General features: G+C 44.5%; 2 protein-coding genes across 2 annotated transcripts; both read right to left on the bottom strand.

Moving 5' to 3' along the window:
• Positions 1–6,753: 6,753 nt before the first annotated feature.
• On the bottom strand, positions 6,754–11,306 carry LOC149365621 (BET1-like protein). The gene is made up of 4 exons (XM_089544692.1): positions 11,085–11,306; positions 8,999–9,080; positions 8,458–8,514; positions 6,754–7,266 (listed from the first exon to the last, which is right to left on the bottom strand). The coding sequence occupies exons 2-4, from the start codon at positions 9,074–9,076 to the stop codon at positions 7,096–7,098; spliced, it is 306 nt and encodes a 101-aa protein (XP_089400818.1). The 5' UTR covers positions 9,077–9,080; positions 11,085–11,306; the 3' UTR covers positions 6,754–7,095.
• LOC149365622 (uncharacterized) lies at positions 10,112–11,086 on the bottom strand. The gene has a single exon (XM_089544679.1). It carries the CDS (start codon positions 10,884–10,886, stop codon positions 10,263–10,265), a length of 624 nt encoding a protein of 207 aa, XP_089400805.1. The 5' UTR covers positions 10,887–11,086; the 3' UTR covers positions 10,112–10,262.
• Positions 11,307–12,558: the final 1,252 nt, after the last annotated feature.

The following is a 12,558-nucleotide window of genomic DNA, read 5'->3' as shown; positions in this document are numbered from 1 at the left end:
CGAATTCCACAGTGCAGCACAACTGTACGCTAAATGCAAGTGCTATCATTTTCCTTGCATAAATTGGGCAGTATAGAAGATATGCTATTTTGTGCAGCTGTTCGCAAACGTTAGTCGAATGACTGTTCCAAGACATGCTGGAATCAAAATGAACTTCCAGGTAATTGACTCTTGAAAGGGATAGAATAGGAAAGCTGGCAAAATTATTACACCTAGGAGAATGAAGAAACACTGGAGTCTGGACAGAAATAAGTTTCAGGGAATTTGTTTTATTTATTTTATTTACACACACCTTACTGAATTAGAAACTTGTTCCAGTTAAGTTTTATTTTCATTGACAGAAATTGTTATTGCAGTACCAACTCGTGACATTTACAGCATCAGTAATTTAGCCGCGGCTGTATCGTAATTAGCATGACGAGATATTAAAAGCTTGTCATCAGCATACTGAAAAACCTGGCTATGAAGAATGGCTTGACTAATATCGTTAGCGTATAAGTTAAGATCAATCCGTCATAATTCTCAAGGAAAGAAAAGAAAGGCCCCAGAAGCCATAGCTATGGAGATTACGAAGTAATGCATCATGGTTCACTGAATCAAAAACTTTTCATACAACTAAAACTAACGTGTAAATAAATTCGCCGTTTTCAACACTATTGTTAAGGAAATAAGTTAATTCATCTGATGCTAAATCCATATTGGTTAGGCGATAAGATGTGCATATCAATGAAGTTTTGCATTACATGGCCTAGCGCTTCCTTCAGAACTTGACGTTTTCCAGTAAGGCAGTCAAATTAATATTTAGGCGCTCTAGCTGGTAAGGCATTATGTGAATCTCTCGTCACTTTGTTCAGTTTATTTATTTTACCTTTTGCCACAAAGGCATTCCCCACCTCTACTTGTTTACACCAGCTCACTACAAACATCCTGGTGCCGCACCTACCTTCAGTACATCAGTAAGCAAAGAAAATTGTGGGTGCGAGACGCCAATAAAATTAGTCTTTTTTCCCAGTAGTGGTTTATTGTCCCTCTTTTTCGTATTGCTTTTAAATAAACAACTACTGGCGGAAAAAATTCACGGAGGGCTTTCTTAGCTTGGGGCTCATCACAAATTATCGTGCACTAGCATGGTTGGCCCAGGTTATGTATGGTTTATCTTTCTAAAGGGTTAGTCTACTCACCGAGATGAGTGTATAAATAATGACATATTCTGGTAGTTGGCACCCTATAACATCAATAACGAGGGATCTGCTCCCGGTTTAGACAGGAATTTATATTTTATTTCGGCGTCAAAAATCGCGTAAAAATGCATGGTGGCGACCCCAAACGTTCATTTCGTTGGTGCAGGTGGTAGTCTTTTTTTTGTATTGTAGAAGCATAAGTGAATATACTACGTACCGTTAGTATGCACCAATGTCGCAAAAACGTACGTTTTGTTCTAGTAAACTGTAGAAGGCGTACCGCTCGCTTTTTCTGTAAATCACATGAATATTTATAGTTACATGTACGCTAAACACAGCCACATTCCCACTTTCAGTTCAGCGTATGTTAGCAGAGACTCAAAAATAAACTCAGCCTATAGTGGCGCCATCTGGTTGTCAGGACGGGAACCATTGCTGTAAACAAACCGACTCTCCACTTAAGCCTAGGAGCGGCAGAATCGTCACTCTAATTATTAAAATAAAGCAAATTTATCACTTATACGTTTTCTTATAGGAGAGATGAGATTTATGGCCAGTGAACGCACTAAAAAAGGCAGCAACAACGAGAATTCAGTCCGAAGTGAGAGGTCCAGCTTCAACGGGCACTGCCATGTTTGTCGCCGCGCGGCGGAAATCCAGATGGTTGCCAGATGAGACTACCACCTCATACAGATGTGTTCCCACATCAATAAATTCTATTTTAAAATGTTCTACCGCACTTCTTGGCACCACACCTGGCTAAACGGTAATTTTAGTAATGAGCTCTCGGTTGCCGCAAAGAAAATATGGCCAATAAAATTCAGTAGACTGACCCTCTTTCTAAGGTTTTGCTTGACTTGAACTGGCTTACCTTGGTTGATATGATATATGATGTAAGGTCGCATGATATTTCATCATTTGATTTTTACTGCAGTAGAATTGGTCATTCTCTATATTCATAGATCCCTGGGAGTACTCTCCCACTCGATGTGCAAAGGTGCAGTGGGTGCGCCACTGCCCCGATATGGTATCCAGGGGGGCGGGGGGGGGGGGGGGGGGGGGGGGGGGGTTGGTGTCGGAACACCCTCCTCCCCGAAATTTTCTCATTTGTGGCAACAGTCACTATTTTTGCAAGCCTTTTGTCCCCAATGCTTCCTTTGTCAAAGTAGCTTCAGTGCTTGACACTCGACTTGGTTCAGGTTGAGGCGATCGCCCATTAGATAAAACTGAGGCAGCTGTTGTCCAGTTGCGGGAGACGGGGTATCTAAAGATACTTAAAATAGCGGAACAGCTGTGTGGGCAAGTCGATATACAGCTTGAAATGCCCCGTTTGATCGCAAGTCAAAGGCACTTCAGGAACATTCTAGTGTGAAGGAGTATTTCACGCTGTTTGTATTCCGTCTCTTCCTTGACCACTACGCCACTGATGGCAGGTTCCGCGACCGGTGAGGTTTCTGAGACCCAGGTTGCTCCTCCCAAGGAACTTCTCGTGACCAATCACTCAGTGAAATGCCGCCTCAAAGTTTGCCCACTGGCCAGACAGGCGTCCGCACAAACAGAAGGACAATGGCTTTTTGGCCGAGCGAAAGCCTTGATGCAAGCGCACTAAAAATGCTGTAGCCTTTGGTGTCAAGCAGCTACATCAATAAAATTCATCACACGTGTTTCTGGGCAGGCATGTCTGAGTGCTTACATTTAATAATTTATTTTTTTTTGCTTCTCTTGACGACAGCAGCAGCGATGAGAGTTCGTCGTATCCACTCGTCATCTCTTTACGCACACTGTACGTTTAATGTGATATCTCAGCTAACCTATCGCCTTTCCCGTCTACTATCGAATGACGGGGCTATCCAATGTCTCTTGGAAACCGGAGCAGACTGTTCTGCAGAAGCAAGGAAGGCGGCCTGTGTTACTCTGTCTCCCCTTGCTTGTTTAGCCTGGTGTTTAGCACACCAGCCTGTGATAACTTTTTAATTGCTGTATAGTTGGAGCAAGTGCATCATGCCCAAAACACACACAATGCTGCCAGAACCTTAGTGCCACGAATGAAACAACTACAGTCGAGCCCATTAATTTAGAACGACGCTCTCTTATTACAAACGAGGGTGGTGCTTCCGTGAAACTATATACAGGGTGTTTCATCTAAGACTTTCCACAATTTTTAAAAATAGGCTTTTTCTTAGTAAGAAGAGTGCTTTTTCTTGGCATAGCATTGTCAGCACTGTAGTATATCAGAATACAGCTAAGACGTGCTAACTTGCTGGCTGGTTAACTAGTATTGAACAGTTAACTTTTCAACTAGTGCTGTTAGGTTGCTTCGTGTAGCCCACCATAAGTACCGTATTTTCCGGTGTATAAGACGCACCCGCCATATATGCAGGCTGTCATTGAAAAAGTTAGTATATAAGACTCGCCCCCATTTAACCAGTTAGGCTAGTAAGGCTTAATTAAACATTCTTGTGCGACCATCGTGAAATGCACCGTACCTGTGAGAAGTTCTTAAGCGACTCTAAGTGATCGAAATCTTAAGTTGCCATGAGTGTCATGTGAATAAAGGGCTGAGGGGTTATGTTTGACCCTTGGACAAGGCGCTTTCGGGCACGAAGTCCCCTTCCCTTCTGACAATGGGAACTAGTGGAGCAATGGTTCCACCACCACCTGTAAGTAGACCTCGCGGCGAACAGGTGTCGAATGACTTCGAAATCGAGCACCATTACCACACTGGAACAAGGCAAACTATTCTGAAAGAGTGAAGATCAAGGTTTGGGATGACTCCTCTCCCTAGAAACATGCATTTGGAGCATCACTCGGCAAACATTACCAGAGCCAAAGCGATGAATCGGAGCTACAATAACTTAGATTGGGCCTTTGTAGTGTCACGGGAACCATGAAAGCGATCTTGGTAATCCATCAAGGACAGGTAGTCAAATGAGTAAAAATTGCAGAGCTGGAAGAGGTAGCAATTGCTCTGGCGGACTCGCATGCATCGAAGTACATCACCACAGGTTCGCAGACAGCCTACAAAAATTATATGTGGGGGAGAATTCCACCGCTGGCCTGCAGAATCCTGCAATCCAGAGCTTGTGCATCCAATAAACTGCTGGACGTGCATGGTGAAATCAATCATCAGTGTTGGCCAATATAGCTTTATTTTAACACGCTCGGCACAAAAAGTGTAAAGCTGCCGCATACCAACCATCCACCACAGAACATGGAATATGGTTTGGTTCATGCGGCTTCACGTCGCAAAGCGGCTCGGGCTATGAGGAATGCCGTAGTGAAGGGCTACAACCAACTATACACAAGAACTCTTAATACCCAACAATAGTGCTACAGTTGAAAACTTTCTATTAGCAGAAAGCAAAACTGCTAACAAGATTGCCATCCTCTAGTTTAGTGTATGTTACAGTTGCAGGCAATCTGATGTGTTCCCGCAACATTTTGAGAGGAAACTTTGATTTCAGGCAACATGCAATGGCTGGGACGAAATTTACCTTTTATGAGACCTGTGCCTCCCGTAAACTACTGATGCTTGGTGTACAGGTAGCCCCAAAATGAAATGGAACCGTCAGTTTATAGACCAGAATAAATTTTGTTGCCATTTCTGCACAGAACCTAAGAGCTATTTCGAGAAAAAAATAAAAAAAAACGCTTGCGAGCCCTTTTCATGGAGTAAACTGTTAGCCTACGTTTCCTTTGCAGCCGCCGCTACCTGTACCTTGGGCACCCTAGTATGAAAGAAAGCATTAGCACTGTACAGGCGCGGACAAAAGTAAACGGAGCAGGCAACTGTCTTGGAATATTTTTCATGCATCACCTAATTGAAATTTCCAGCAGTAGTACGCGCATGCTGGTAGAGGAGGTTGGTGGGCTTTCTTGTAGACAAACAACGCTTCTTCATTACCAATGGAGAAAGAGTGATTGCACTTCAAACGGAATAGCGTGCTCCGTTTACTTATGGCCGCGCCTGTACATGATAGCGGTGGCTGTAATGTGATTATATATATATATATATATATATATATATATATATAGAGAGAGAGAGAGAGAGAGAGAGAGCTTCACATGAAGCCACCTAGCCCTCATAAAGAAAAAAAAACCTCGCTGTGCATAATCGTAATTAAGTTGATATAACCTAACATATAATCTCTGCAGCATATTCTCTCGCCGCAGTGACTGAGTGGTTATGCTGCTGCGCTGCTGACCCGAAGGATGTGGGTTCAATGCCGGCCATGGCGGTCGAATTTCAATGTAGGCAAAATTCTAGAGGCCCATGTACTGTGCAATGTCGGTACACATTAAAGAACCCTAGGCAGTCAAAATTTCTGCAGCCCTCCACTACAGCATCACTCTTAGCAAGTTGCTTTGGGACGTTGAACCCCCCATAAACCAAACTTTCTCTCTGAAGCAAACTGAAAATTATTCTCCGCCTTGCATGGCATGACAATGCACCTTTTTAATTATAAAAATGCTGCTCTTAGGATTTGGTTGAAAATAGCAATCATTTTACCATGTCAATAACATGCAAATGGAGTACAAGACCAGCATTCTGATCTAGCTGCTTAGTTTACATTTCTACTAGGAGATATTCACTGATCTTATCAGGTAAGTCTCCACTGCAATACCCAAGAGCTTTAAAAAAAAAATGCAAAGATAACAATTTGTGGTGCGACTTAGATCAGTTCCCTGTACATGCAAAAATCACACTAGTTGCATTTGTGCAGAGGGGTGAAGGTGAGAAGTCTGATAGAAGATGCAAGGTTGCTAGTGCTAAGAAGCCCACTCCCCATTGCACGGCGGCAACTGCCTTGCCTGCTGCATTGCCATCAAAAGTTGTCCTCCAGCATAGCATGAAATCGCGAGCGACTGGCAGATGCTTCCATGAAATGGGGTTAACATTAGTCCACTCCCCTGTCTATAAGGCCTCCTTTGAATGGTATTCACAGCTGCCTTCTCTACTTTTATCCTACTATAGTGGATCACTAGGCCTTTAGAGCATTTGCGATGTAGTTTTCATGAGATGAAAAAAAATGAAAAAGGTGCTTACATGAAATAAAAATTGCAACACGAGGAAAGCTCCAATGTAGCTGCAGTACCAGCAGAACATCTATGCATGCATGCTTCGATAGTGTTTAATGCCCCAAAGCGGCAGAGGCTATGAGGGACATAGTGGAGGGCTCCGGATAATTTCGACCGCCTGAGGTCTTGTAATGTGCACTGGCAGTGCATAGCATACGGGCCTCTAGTATTCCACCTCCACTGAAATGCAACTGCTGCAGCCGTGATAGAACCCACGCCTTTACAGTCTGCAGTCAAGCAACATAACCACAGAGTCGCCGTAACTGTAGTAGGTGGCCCCTTCTATACACACTGAAAACTTAAGAAATTAGGCATATTTCACAGGTTTGAAATATGCTTGGAACTTCACTGCTAAAGACTTTGTGCTTCAGCTAATGAAATTGCTCATTTTTCTGGTTTTATTTGAGCCTTTTATTGCAGAGCTGGTAGACTGAGATTGTTCCTCAACTGAGGTGGCACAAATTTGTCGCCGAGATGATTCAAACCAAACATCGAAGGCAATAAGCATATCTGGACATCAATTTTCAAATTCAATTTTTCTGCTTAACTCAAAAAATTAGCATTACGCGCTTTATGCACAAAGGAAACAATCAGAGCTATAGTATTTCTAACAAGGTAAAGTAAGCAGCTGTAAACTAGGACTTATCAGAATGTGTTACTTCTGCATACCATTATGAAGGCTCCAATGTGTGTGACTGTATAACAGGTGGCAACATTGTAAGGGTAACAATTTTGGACCAGTGACTTGGGCAGATGCCTACTGGTTTTCGGAAAAGGCACCCTGCTTTAAAGGTGCAGATTTTGCACATCTGTCCAGGACTTTGCCAGAACAGCATCAGTGATGTGTTGCCCGGCTGGCAAGTGTGTACCCCAGTAACACTAACACGACTACTCCCAGGATCACGTAGCACATGAGGCGGCGATTCGACTTGTTGGACTTGAGCATCTTGTTCACACGGCCCATGCTGCCTGAGAGAATGCCTTGAGATCCATCAAAGTCCCAGCCCTGGGCGCAGAACACACAGTGGAACCACCAAATGCTTTTGTCTTCAGTGTTGCAGTGAAACAGGATCACAATAACTTAAAGCACTTTATGTAATGCAATGAAATGATGCAGCTTCTGTCAAAGGTGTTGCGAATGAGCAAGTTGTGCTTTTTGGAGCAAGAAAAGAAGTGAAGTCTGAAAGCAGCTACTGGCTTCAAAGTATATGAACTGTGTATTGAAAGTTGATGGGGTTACACACACAAGTATAAGCTCCGACATCCAGAAGCTATGGGTACATTTTAGGGGCGTGCGAATATCAAATTTTTCAAATACGAATCGAATACGAATACTTAGTTCCGAATATCGAATCGAATATCGAATAATCAAGGACAAACGCATTTAATCACTCCAAAACATTTATTTGGGCGCCCAAGAACATCACAGTTCAACTATCAATGATTAAATGAACGCAAAAGGTGTGTGTGGCTGCACAAAAAGTATCAAAGTCTCGAACATTATGCTTAGAAGAGTGGAAATACCAGAAAAGATGGCTAGTACACAACATTGATTAAGGCTAGCTTGCCATCAGCACAAAAGCGCGTTGCTGGGATGACGTAAAAGGTTGTCATGAAGAAAAACCAGCTGCTCCACATGGTCAGGCAGAAGTAGTTCCCTTCTAACTGAAACGACTCCTCCAGCCACAGAAAATGCCCTCTCGCTTGGCACTGACCTGGCACGTATTGCGAGGTACTTCGTGCACAGCTCTGACTATACCAGCTTCGCAGGTATAGCCACAAAAAAGCTCACCAGCGCAGTCAGCTACGGCATGGCCCTTGGAGGAAGAAAGAATTTTCCTTCCGTGTAGGCGCCGCCATGTTGTTATGTATCTGTCGATAGGGCTTGTGGACCGAAATGAACGCCCGTGCTCACAATGAATATTCGGCTAGATACGAATATTCGCGTCGGGTCGGATATTCGAAAGAACACGAATACTTGGATTTCGAATTGAATTCGAATACTAAAATTATAATATTCGAAATATATTCGAAAATTTCGAATATTCGCACACCCCTAGTACATTTTGTTTCGTCCATTCTGCAGCATACTGGCTCTGCACTAAGTGTCACTATTACTATGCCTATATCGAGAAAGAGCGTCCCTACACTGATTAATGCCCATAACAATACAAGAAAGCTTGAATCTTTGACTCACTAGTCCTCCAAGCAGGCGGTTATGCTCTTTGGTCTCCACTTCAATGTCGTACGCAAGCTGGGAACAAACACATGCAAACAGTTGTAGCAATTCGGCCGAGAAATTGAAGCAAGCAGGGAAACTGTTCCTCACTAAACTTGCACACAGTATGCCCAACAAGAGGCACATTCTTTATGCTGTTCTACACAAAAACAAAAAAACTCGTAAGAGGTGTTCGTAACACAAACTTCATGAAATTTTGAAGTGTCCGCCAATGCTGTTAAGAACAGCAGAATACAGGTGTATTAATATTGTTAAATGTGGTAGTGGCAGTTCTGTGCAGGACTAGAAATAAACACGCAATAAACTGGCATTACAGTTTACAGTATTACTGTTGTGAATTAAAAAGGTCACACAGCTGAGTTGACAACAAAAAAGCTGCCAACGCTTTGTTCTTGCAGAAACATAGCAAATTATGTACCCGAGAATACCTCAGCAAAATGGCTCATATTGTAACTGAAGAAAACAAAAAGGAAAGATCAATTAGGATTTGCTCTCTTACACTCTTGAGGTGAGAAACCTGACTGGACAGATGCTCGGCCAAGCGCCGGTTTTCCGTTTCAAGGCGTTCCTCCTCCATTGTTCTGAAAATCGACAGAAACACAAGGGCAACTATCATCAGGCTAGCTCAGTGCTTCAAGTCCTTCACACGCATTTTGTTATTGCGTGAAAAGTGAGTGAAACAAAAGTGTAGTTGCTGTGTATACAGTTCATTACACTGCCATAAGCACTTCTGTCAGTTACCGCTTTTCCGACATGTTCATTACTAAAATAGCACTTCTGCACAGGACTTTACCAAACTGGTTTAACATCATGAATTAACTCCAGCCTACCTAGGCAGTTAAAAAACTGAAGCAGCTGCAAGAACAAAGCAATAGCGGCAATCCAAGATTATCTAACCTTCTTCCGCTGCAATATCTAATTTTATTCGGCCATATATAACTCTGCAATAGTTACTTACAGCGTGCAGAGAGTTAAAACTAAAACTCGGGACTTTTTTTTTTCACTTCTTTTCCTTTATTGGCAACAAGTTTTGTACAGCACTGGTGGTTGATGAAGCACAATTTTTTTTTTTTCCTTTCCAGCAACACATCCCATCACGATTGTAACGCAAGGCAGTGACAGCAGGTTTCCGAGTGCAATCGAGTCTACTGACAAGCACCGCTGAACAATAAATAACAACAGACCTGCCAACACAACTATCACAGACTCTGGGCACTTGCAAGACTTCATAAAACAACTAAGTACACCTGCACTGCGATCGCAAATATCATATGTCTCAGAAGCACAAGCATGACATGAAATACAAAAGAATCCCATGAATGAAGAATGCATACAACCTGGCCCTTGAACCAGGAGTCTTAATGTTGTCTAGCCATGCGCTCAAAGCTAAAGACGTGTCTAACTATGGGATCCTCAGGAAAAACCTGCACTTGTCCACTCACGTAGTCAAGCAGGTGGGCGGGTGGGTCACTGATTTCAGCACAACCCTGGCAAGATTCTCAAGCAGCACTAGTACCTTTTTTGTCAAAAGGCACCTGAACTCTGTCATTTCGCCGCTTGACGACTCTTTTTCCACTGCCGGGGCTCTGCACCTATTCAGCAAGACCTTGCGTAAATGCGGTCGCCCCATTTATTTATTCACTGCTCGATGCCACGAAGGGACCACGGAAATGTCTTTGGATAAAACGTCCTCACACATCTGAGCCGAGGCTAGAACGAAAACTTGGCTGACACGGTGAGGGGCACAGAACGGGGAAGGCAGTTCACGAGGTGTCGCCGTGCACCATGAAGGGGTTGCCCAGCACGGGATCGGTGGGGTTGTTCGCGTTCTTGGACTTCTCCTTGTGTCCGCGGCAGTTGGGGCAGTCGTCCGCCTCGCTGTCCGACGAGCTCTCGCCGAACTCTCGCTGCTTCTCGAAGATGCAGCAGCACTTGGACTTGCGCTTGTTCATGTTCTCGTTGTCCACCGTGTCCGCGGCCCACACGACGCGACGTCTAGAAGCAGACCGCGGCGGCGCGCTCGCGCCGCTAGCCCCGCTTTCGGTGTTCGTCGACGCGGTAGCACCTGTCGCCGAGTCCTCGACTGTAGTCGCGGTGCCGGAGGGCGCTGGTTTCTTCTGTCTACGTTCGACGTGGCCGCGGCAGTGCTCGCATTCCTCGTCCTCGCTGTCGGACGAGCTCTCGCCGAATTTGTGCGGCTTCACGTAGACGCAGCAGCACTTTGACTTGCGCCGGTTTAGGTGCTCGTTGTCGACGGTTCCCTCGTGCCAGGCGACGTGGCGCCGGTTCTTGATTGGCTTCCTCAGCTTCAGCACGACGCGGTTGCCGGTAGCCTCCGGATCCGAGCCTTCCGCGGTGTGAACTTTAGTTTGCGAGATGGTGGCCATCTTCTCCGGAAGACGATCCTTCAAATCGAAATCAGACGAACGAATGCAGAGACAACAGATCACCCGCTCCTATTCTTTTTTTTGCTGAGTGGCGAAATCAAAATGAACCGCTGCGCGCAACTCTGACGCCGTCTACGCAGTTGCTTCGTTTCAATATAGCGCAGGGTGGAAAATAAGTGATGGAAGAAGTGTTGTTACCGGGTTTCTCAGGGAGCTGTCTAAAATGCTTCTCTTCCACTGTTCGGGGCACTTGGATGGCTCCTTTCGTTTCCTTAGGGTCGCTGAGAGTTCTGGCTGGCAGGAATAGCTTTCAGTTTGACCCGATGCAGTGAGGATGTCGCACGGGGACTCATCGCGATGATGACGCACCTTCACTGGTCGCCATTTTGGACTCGTCGGGTGGATGACGGACGCGATGCGGCTTCCGCGAAGCAATGGTTGAAAAAAAAACAAAAAAAAACGCTGAATTTAACCGATAAACCGCGCGCGCAACTTTATTGAAGCACCGCTCTATAAACATTCCTCCATTAATTCTCAAATGCATAGATTGCTATTTTGTTATCTTACCTGAGGCCAGAGTCGTCAGGGTTGACAATGTACCGTACTACCCGCCCGCAGGTTCGCTTGCGTGCACCGTGCTTGCGAGCTCGTTTGTACTGCTGGCCTTAGCAATTATTTCTGCGTTCTAGTAGTTCATTCATGCACGTTAATACGCACCGAAAGCTCGTATGTACCAGCCATTCAGAAAAAGCCATAAAACTTTCCACTGGTAGGCTGTCGTAAGAAATGAGAGCTGGAAATTGCCAACGTACCCGACAGCTTTCCTCATGTTCAGTAAACAACAAATCGCTTTAGTGCGTTGAGTTAAACTACGAACACGTCGAAAGAATTTCTTTTGACAAGGGGCGGGCCCTGCGCCTAATTTTGGTTATTGATTGCTAGCCTGCCCTTGCATATTCAACAATGTTCAAGAGCAGAAAAAAGAAAACAGTATGAGAAAGACATCAACTTTACTTTCACTAAATAACAACAAAACAGTGCAATGCTTCACCAAAGACATGATGTAAACGCATCCTGTACATGCGGCGTTTCGTGAGCACAGCACAACTTTATTTTATCGACATTGGAAGCTGAGAGGTTGCAAGAGTACTGCAAGTCTACCTCATTTGCATTCGGTCGGCACAGAGCTCCAATAAAAACAGTATTACAGGTATTGACCTGACAACAACTATACCCAACACAGCCAAATGTTTTTCTCATGCACAAAGCAAAATCCATGGAATGCAACATCTCCAGCATCAGAACCAGAAATCATCCATAAAGGAATGGTTCCTATAGTGCTAGACTAATATGGCTTGCCCCCTTTGTTCAGTTCCGCTGCAGAGAAACTGCCCAGTTAAGACTACCTGTTGTGCATTACTTAAAAGGAAATATTCGCTGCAAATGAAAACTGGCAGTTGCTTTTTGTCCAGGACCCTATGGGCACTGGAAATCCCTTGGACGTCTTGTGGATGTTTAGGACGTCCATGAGAGTTCCAGTGCTCACTGGGGAGTTGCTTTCTGCCCGTGTAGGTGCTGCCACACTGCCTGCCAAACACTCAGAAGCTAAACAGGTGCCCTTGTGAGAGAGAATGGTGCACTTGTTCCTTGCCCATTGTGGTGTCTATATGCG

The sequence above is a fragment of the Amblyomma mixtum genome, chromosome 1 (genome assembly GCF_055824585.1).
Source record: "Amblyomma mixtum isolate Tamu chromosome 1, ASM5582458v1, whole genome shotgun sequence".
In the NCBI taxonomy this organism is placed as follows: domain Eukaryota; kingdom Metazoa; phylum Arthropoda; class Arachnida; order Ixodida; family Ixodidae; genus Amblyomma; species Amblyomma mixtum.
The sequence above is the reverse complement of the archived record's forward strand: the minus strand, read 5'-3'. Positions and strand labels throughout refer to the sequence as shown.